We start from the raw sequence: 8,731 nt of genomic DNA, 5'->3' as shown, positions 1-8,731 counted from the left end.
AGAAAGTAGGTTAGGTTAGGTTAGAACTGTGAACCTCTGGAAAAGAAAACTGCTTGAAAAGTAGGTTAGGTTAGAACTGTGACCCCCCGGAAAATGAAAATACTATCAGACAGTAGGTTAGGTTAGGTTAGAACTGCGACCCCCTGGAAAATGAAACTGCTATCAGAAAGTAGGTTAGGTTAGGTTAGAACTGTGAGCCCCTGGAGAATGAAACTGCTGGAAAAGTAGGTTAGGTTAGGTTAGAACTGTGACCCCTGGAAAATGAAACTGCTATCAGAAAGTAGGTTAGGTTAGGTAATAATATGGGCAACAATTAATATGGCAATAATTGCTTATGGCGTTTGAATATTCTATGAAACCATATTATTGCACTTAATAATATGGCTAACAAATAGTATGGCATTGTATGATTATGGAAGGTAATATTCGGATAAACAACGAGTATGTCATATGATTTTTATGGTAAACAAATCATTCGGGCAAATGAAATTCAGGCAAGTTAGATTCGGGCAAATGAATATTATGTTAAATGACTGTCGGGCAAACAATAGACAACCATACCATAGGTACCTACAGAAGTACCTAAAGGAGACTGGATAGAGTAAACCATTATCTCTGCTTCATCTATATCTACTCATTACGTAACTTCTCTAATTACGTATGTAGGTAAATAACACCAATAATATCACATCACCAGTAACGATTTATTTATACAAAACTAAAACTACGTACATACTTAGTAATACAAGTAAATTTTAATCAGTATATAAACAGCACTCGAAGAATTCACATCAAAGTTTTTACATAACTCTTATAAGATGAAAGTTGTAATAACAGGAGCCGCTGGATTTCTGGGTTCTCGGCTGGCGAAGGCCTTGCTGTCCTCAAACTCGTCGTTGGCCGTGTCGGAGTTGGTGCTCGTGGATGTGACGGCGCCGGGCGCGCCGCCCGCGCGCGTCCCCGTGCGGGCCGTGGCTCTGGACCTGGCCGCGCCGGGCGCCGCGGAACAGATCATCGAGCCCGACACGGCCGTCGTCTTCCATCTAGCGGCCATCGTCAGCGGGAACGCGGAGAAAGACTTCGACTTGGGATTCCGAGTCAATTTCGACGCGACCCGCGCGCTGCTAGAGGCGGCTCGGCGTCGCGCGAACAATGTAATTTTCGTCATGTCCAGTACCGTGGCGGTATACGGAGGAAAGTTACCGGACGCGCCGGACGAAGACTTCGCACCGATGCCGCAGACGTCGTACGGCTGCGCCAAGGCGATGGCGGAGCTGCTGGCGCGCGAGTACGGGCGGCGCGGCTGGGCCGACGCGCGCGTGGTGCGGCTGCCGACGGTGGCGGTGCGCGGCGGCAGCGCCAACACCGCCATCTCGTCGTTCGCGAGCGACATCGTGCGCGAGCCGCTCGCGGGCAGAGCGGCCGTGGTGCCGGTGCCGCCGGAGCTGCGCATGTGGGTGTCGGGCCCGGCGACGGCGGTGCACAACCTGGTGCACGCGGCGGCGCTGCCGGCGGAGGCGTGGCGCGCGCGGCGCGTGGTGTCGCTGCCGGGGCTGACGGTGGCGACGGGCGAGATGGCGGCGGCGCTGGCGCGCGTGTGCGGCGCGGCGTGCGCGGCGCGCGTGCGCTGGGCGCCGGACGCGGCGCTGGCGGCCATGATGGGCTCGGTGCCGGCGCGCCTGGCCGCGCACGCCGCGCTGCGACTCGGCTTCCGGGAGGACCAGAGTTACGACGACCTCATCCGCGAGTACATACGCGACGATCTCGGCGGCCGCGTACCTCAGTTATAGGCGGTAGACACATTTCGCTTGCTTTATTTTCAAATAAAACTAAAAATTGGCAATAATCGATCGTTTATTAATTGAAAAATAAAGATTCACCTTCAATTACTGTCCTTAACTATGTGTACCTACGTGTCATCTTTTTGTACATTCAAAGGTACTATAAATTTCTCTTAATTAACAATAATAATAAGGACTGTATCGATAAGTATAAGGACAAAACAAACCTCGTCTAAATGTTGACGTGTGCATAATTTTATATTATTATGTTCCGAGAGTATGATCTGAAGGTATTGGTAAGCACTATTTGATATAAGAAGGTCTAATTTTTATTTTAGAGACTTTATGGTACTTTCATTAAGGTCTAGCAAATAAATTTCGGACAACCCCTATCTGGCTTAATTTGAGAATATTTCAATGACTGTTTGCACGATTTCAACAAACAAAGGTTAATATGCTGCCAAAATATATTCTTTAAGAGTCCTCTTCATGGTTTTTCAATTGGGTACTTGCAGAATAAATGCGGTGAATTTATATAATTAAAAAAAACGCTATTTTGAGCAACGTTCCGGATTGTCGTAAATTTTTGATGCAAGCAGGATGAGAGAAACAGATAAAAAAATTAGCCATAGGCCAAAGTCTAATTGACATTCACGGTGTTTGAACAGTGCCTAAACCAAATCGATATAAACAATGTATGAAAGTTAAATTCGACATCAAAGTCGGAGTTAGAGGAAGCACCATGCCACATTCTCTAAATGGCCGCCATACACAGATCCTGAACTTTATTTCTTAAAAATAACTGGACAGTGTTATGGAATAAGCGATCAAGCGACAGTTAGTTGAAATCGAGAAAATGAGCTAGAAAGATTTGAAATTTGAATCTGTTGTTGTAAGTTCATTTATAAAGCAAAAAAGTTAATTTTGACACTGAACCTATAAAAGTGTTCATAATTTAAATTGATAAAAAAAATAACACCATACCTATTCAAGTTTCGAAGTTATTAACGTTTTTCCGCTTGATTCTTTATTGAACTAATACTGCGATGAGGTTAATTTATTTCGCCGTAGCGTACTATGAGACATATTTTGTCGCTTGATTCTTTAATGCAAATTGTTAGAGGTAAAGTGAATACTGGAATAAAATAAAATTGCATATATTTGAGTAAATAGTGCTATTGTAAATAAATTAACAACAATGTTTTCCTCCACAATGATTAGGACTAATCCGTCTAACAATTTAGTTTTGTTCTGCAATCAACTTTTTTTAATAAATGTCAAAAAAATCAGCATATATGGCAAAATTGGCATTGTAACTAATAATAATTCATTAGTACTAGCCAGGATTACACACACAAGATATTATGATATAACAAAATCTCTTGATACTTAGTTCTCATCAAGCGAAATATCCTGCAATTTCAAATATGTAACAACGAATTAAACGACACCAACAGGGCGGTTAAATCGATATTGCGTTTATAAATCATCAAAACTTTAAACCAAAACGAATTAATAACATCTTTATGGCGTTTAACTCGATTTTGCGATTTAGAATATACGCTTATTATAATTTGTAAAAGTAAATTTGGCGTTCAATTCGTTTTTACGTAACGACTTAGTACACAGGGCCATACAAATTTTAACGTGTCGCTTGATTCTACCCCTTAAAATAAGGCTGTAAGCATGATTTTTCAACAAAGAAATAATCAATACTATAGATTATCACATTTATATCCGAACTGCATTCATAACTTTTTTTTCGGATTTTGGCGCTTAGTTCGCTATTCCATAACACCGTCCAACTATGGCTAGACTATGTCCAGATATTCTGCTTTGTGGATCATATGTCGTTGAGGTTCACACAGTACAATTTTTTTTCGCAATCGTATCGTTTTTTACGCACTTTGTGAATTTTCTAGTAGCATTTGTCCGGAATCGTAATTGTTACTCGGGAGGATTAAGTCAATACTGTCTAAACCACTTGCTTTACGTCGAGTTTCTAGGACAAAATGTGAACCTTATTATGTGCCTTATTAAGCCTATGTCTTGTTTTAAGAAAAAAATATAATAGCAAATAAATACGGCTACTTAAAGTTGTCCTCATACTTAACGATACAGTCTTTAGTCTCTCCCTCCCTAGCTTCAGTCGTGTTCGACAAGAGTTACGAATTCCCTCTTCGCACGGGTACCGTACGACGCGACGGTTTTTCGTCGTAGGTATCGTACGACGCACCAAGGCAATTTGTAGAAAGAACTGAAATCTGACCAAAATAATATTGCCGGAAAAGCACGCGTCCTTGTAATGTTCGATCACTGATCAATAGTTGAAGAGGCTCTCCTCGATGGCCCGCTCCGAGTCCCAGACGGCGGCGTCGTCGCGCCACTTCTTTTCCTTCTTCACCTTCTTCTTCCGCGGCGGCGACTCCGCGCGCTCCTCCCGCGCGGGCGAGCGCGCCTCGGCCTCCGCCCGCGAGCTGCGTCTCCGCTTGCGGCTCTTGCGATCCGGCGAGGGCTCCGGCGAGGGTTCCGGCTCCGGTCGCTCTTTGTGCTTCTTTTTCTTCTTCTTTTTGTCCCGGCGCACCTCGCCGTCCGCGTCCGCCTCGTCGCGCGCGGGCGCGGGCCGGTCGCGCGCGCCGGCCCGCGCCAGGCGCCGGCGCACGGCGGGCGGCGGCAGCGCGCGCTCGTAGTCGGCGCCCAGCAGCGGGTGCCGCGCGCGCGTCGGCGGCAGCGGCACGCGCTCCGGCGAGCCCTCGTCCGCCTGCAGCGGCGCGCGCGGCCGCGGCAGCTTGGCGCGCAGGCGCAGGTGGCCCCGCACCGCCACCGCGCGCACGCAGAACCCCGCGCCGCGCGCCGCCGGCGCCAGCACGGCCGCGCGCTCGTCGCCGCCCGCGCCCGAGGCGCACACCTCGTACGCCCGCCCGCCCGCCTTCACCTTGCTCTTGAAGGCGACGTCGAGCGTGGCGCCGCGCAGCGCGCTCGCGGGCAGGTCGCGCGGGCAGCGCACGATCCACACGTCGTCGTCGGCCGTGACGGCGGCGCCGGCCGGGAACTCGCCGAGCACGGGGTGCATGTGCGCGTGCGCGCGCAGGAAGCGCCCGAGCCGCCCGCCGTCCGAGGGCGAGGGCCGCGCCGGCGCCGGTACCGGCGGAGCGCGCTCCGCCTCCGAGCTGGACTCCTCGAACGTGATCCTGTCGGAGATCCTTCGCCGATCTGCGGGCAGGGATTTCTTCGGAGTCGTCTGCTGCGGCGCGGGGGGTTCGGGCCCCGACCGCGAGTCCTCCTCGAACGTGATCCTCTCGGAGAGGCGGGGGCGGCGGGGGGACGCCGTCGACTGCGACGCTTTCCTCGGTTTGGAGTCCGTGTCGGGGTGCGACCGCTCCTCGAAGGCGCCGGGCTCGTCGTCGGAGGAGTCGCGGTCGCTGACGAACTCCTTGCTGGTGTAGTGCTTCGCCTCCGGCGGCGGCGAGCGGGGCGGCGCGGCCGGGCGCGGCTGGACGGTCGTCTCGCCCGCTTCGAATTTCCACCACCCGTCGAAATAACTCTCGTCGTTCGCGGCTTGTTTAATTTTCGTCTTATTTTTTTTCCTCGGCGACGGGCGGCTCTCGGCCGGCGCGTCGGCGAGCGTCTCCGCGGGGCCGTCGGGAGCCTCGGTGGTGGAGGAAACGCGTTTGCGTCTTTCTTTATCGCGCTTTTTCTTTTTCTTCCTGGGCTGTTCGGAGTCGGGCGTGGGTTCTCGGTCGGGGTCGGGCTCGGCGGCGGCGGAGGCGCGGCGCTTGCGCGCGGCGTGCTCCTGCTTGACCCTCACGCGCAGCATGTGCTCGGCGGCGGCGGCGTCGTGGCCGTTGGCGAGCGACTCGCGCTTGACGCGGCGCTCCGGCGCGGGAGAGGGGGAACACTTTTCCTGTTTGGGTTTCTTGAGCTTGTGTCGCACGCGCGGCGTCTCGAGGCCCTCTTCCTCCTCCGACTCGCGGTCGCCATTTTGGAACAACTCCTTTTGAAGTTTTTTTTTGTAGTTTTTGCCAGATTCGGATTCGCCGTCGTATGTCCTAAAATAAAATAAAAATATAGTAGGTATATCAAATTCATTCATATATCAGCCATCTTTACGAATGAGGCCTGCGATGGTTGCGATACACATCCACAAAAGCAAAAAAAATATCAAATTATCCTTTTTTTGACCTGACAAATGCATGTTTAAAATCTGGTAAAAAAGGTGGTTGTAAAATAAAATAAAAAACAAATATGCTATAGAGGCCACTTGCAGGGGTGCCTAATTAAGGATATCAAGCATATCCATTTTTTATTTTCTTTGGGGCTATGTATGTGTAAGACTTTGTAATGCCTAATATCGTAATATCACTGCAATCATACCTGGTACATATATTGTGATTGATCCAATATATTATGTATATTTTACATTAGTTCTGCAAGATTTCAATACAAATTTAACTAAGCATAACTATTAAGCAGCTTTCTTTTTATTTTTGACAAATAAATAGGTAACTGATATAGTTTTATCTGGCTACTTAGGTATAGGTAGGTATGTATGTCAATACAACAAAACTATGGCCGGCAACAAACAGTCTTAATTTTCATAATCCTAAAAAATCATAATCTTATAAAATAAGATTGACTGCCTTGCCACACACATTCTTAAAATTCAAATTATTCGCAATCTGTCAGATCAATCTGAAAAAAATCATAATCTTAAAAAATAAGACTGTGTGTGGACAGTTGCGAAATTGTATGGGAATATGTGCACTCGATCTGATTTCATAAGATTATGATTTTTTAAGATTATGAAATTTAAGACTGTTTGTTGCCGGCCTAACAAAGATAAAAAACATTTATCTTGTCATGTGAAGGTGATTTGGGGATTGTTACTATTGTGCGTGAGCTGTAAGGTCACATTTTTGATACATTTGTTTTGAAGTATGTTCAGATGTGGCTAAGACGTATTGTTTGCCAAATCTAGCGATTATTTACAAATTGGTTGAATCGATTAGGCCATTTAGGCCCTATGTACAAGGAGGCGCTAAACAAATATAAGAATTCTATCAATTTACTGAAATGTCATTTGAATTGAAATGACAGACTCTGCCACAGCACTAATTTAAAAATAAAAATGAATGACGTGATAAATTAATATCGTAAAATACTGACTAACGAAGATCCGCTAAAATGTAACATGTGTTAGATTATCTTTAAAGTAAGCAATATATTGATTTTAAGTACTTGATTTTTTTAAATATTATTACATGATTTTATTTAAAATTTCATTAGGTCGCACCATCATGTGTCAAAAATGTGAGCTTACAGCTCCGGGACAATATGAACAAAATGTCAGCTATACAGCAAAGAATAGGAGTAACAGGGAATCCAAACCCTCTCCCTTATGACCAAGTCATCAAACCACCTGAGGCTTTACTAGAGATGACACACATTAATAATATATGGCCTATTTTGCTTTTTTGGACAATTTGGTTAAATGGTAATAACAAAAAATATCAGAAACAGTTTTATTGTGTTTTAATATCTAAAAGGTATTCTTGGAAAGTTGATAAATACAAACTACTCAGATTTCATATCAACAGTTACTGATTAAAATTTTTTTTATTATATACTTTATTTTCAAGTGATTATTTATTAGCTACTTCTGACTGTTCAGTGACAAAAATAAATCTTTTTGGCAACAGTGGTGAATATTTGCTATAGATGGGACCTTAGGCAGTCTATAAAACGTAATCAATAATTCATTTTATATAGAACTTTTAGAAATCCATAAATAAAGTTACAGGGCTAGTAATGTTTTTATTATTTGTAGTTCTTACAGTAACATAAATGAAATGTTTAGTGTTTATTCATTTGGGTTTCGAACGAAAACTACTACAAACAGCAGGCGTCACACGACTAACATTTTAAAAAACTTACTTTTCCGGTTCCGTATCGGAGTCATCCTTTGAAGTGTTCGTCCAAGCAAACTGCTCATCTGACGAAGACCCCATTACTCTACTGTTCAATGCACTATTCCTCTCAATATTTCCATTAAATAACGAATTTTAGGTTATAATCATAACATAACCTATAAGCGCATCAGTGCAAGTTGTTTTGACAATGACATTTACATTTTTGTTACCATGAAAAAAAGTCTGTTAGCCTGGAAAAAAGTGGCAACATCGTATTGTCATGCCGTTTTGTTTCTTTATTTAATTTAATTTATTTATTAAAAATTCACACAAAAGTTAACAGTATTTCACCAAAGCACTTATGGGGTCTTATGATTTGAAAGAAATGATACAAAGAATATAATAAACCAAGACGACCCTTTTTAGAGTTCCGTACCTCAAAAAGGAAAAACGGAACCCTTATAGGATCAATTGTGCGTCTGTCTGTCCGTCTGTCACAGCGAATTGTCCCCACAACTACTGAACCGATTAACTCACAATTTGGCACATATATGTTAACCTGTGACCAACCTGCATATATTTACAGATATTAAGCTAGATTGAGTTGTTAGGCCAAAAAGTGTGTCCACATGAGAGGGTAAAGTTGGGGCTGGTGTCCCTCTCGCACTTATTGCCACTATCAATATCATTTGAATGACGTCATCAAATCAATGTCATAATCTGGGGATACCAGTCAATATTCAAAGCTACTAGCAAATCTACTAATACCCTATTAAAGGTTTTTTTTTTATTACGCAAATCTTTGGTTTTATGGCTTCATAATATGACTTACCAATTCGTTACAAGGTATTAATACCCTTACCTCGATATAATACAAAAATAATTTAAGAAGTTTAAACTTAGTTATCAACTTATCATACAGGTAAAAATACTATTACTACTATAGTAATCTTTTAACACTGGTCACACGTGCGAGAGGGACACTACCCCCAATTTTGACCCTCTCGTGTAGACATACTTTTGCTAGTCTGACAAGAACGC

The 8,731-nt window shown here is 44.7% G+C and overlaps 2 protein-coding genes across 2 annotated transcripts; one reads left to right on the top strand and one right to left on the bottom strand.

The window, feature by feature from the left end:
• The first annotated feature begins 666 nt into the window (after positions 1–666).
• LOC125226045 (D-erythronate dehydrogenase-like) lies at positions 667–1,848 on the top strand. Its single transcript, XM_048129874.1, has one exon. The coding sequence runs from the start codon at positions 819–821 to the stop codon at positions 1,788–1,790; it is 972 nt and encodes a 323-aa protein (XP_047985831.1). The 5' UTR covers positions 667–818; the 3' UTR covers positions 1,791–1,848.
• Positions 1,849–3,791: 1,943 nt separating this feature from the next.
• LOC125226044 (serine/arginine repetitive matrix protein 1-like) lies at positions 3,792–7,881 on the bottom strand. The gene is made up of 2 exons (XM_048129872.1): positions 7,716–7,881; positions 3,792–5,830 (listed from the first exon to the last, which is right to left on the bottom strand). Exons 1-2 carry the CDS (start codon positions 7,787–7,789, stop codon positions 4,102–4,104), a joined length of 1,803 nt encoding a protein of 600 aa, XP_047985829.1. The 5' UTR covers positions 7,790–7,881; the 3' UTR covers positions 3,792–4,101.
• Between the last annotated feature and the right edge of the window lie 850 nt (positions 7,882–8,731).

This window comes from Leguminivora glycinivorella, chromosome 5 (assembly GCF_023078275.1).
Source record: "Leguminivora glycinivorella isolate SPB_JAAS2020 chromosome 5, LegGlyc_1.1, whole genome shotgun sequence".
NCBI lineage: Eukaryota > Metazoa > Arthropoda > Insecta > Lepidoptera > Tortricidae > Leguminivora > Leguminivora glycinivorella.
This window is presented reverse-complemented; position numbering and strand designations above follow the sequence as displayed.

Coding starts and splice junctions, on each gene's coding strand:
- LOC125226045 (XM_048129874.1), top strand. CDS start 819: ATGAAAGTTGTAATAACAGGAGCCGCTGGATTTCTGGGTTCTCGGCTG.
- LOC125226044 (XM_048129872.1), bottom strand. CDS start 7,789: ATGGGGTCTTCGTCAGATGAGCAGTTTGCTTGGACGAACACTTCAAAG. Junction 5,831..7,715: donor TCCGATACGGAACCGGAAAA/GTAAGTTTTTTA, acceptor ATTTTATTTTAG/GACATACGACGGCGAATCCG.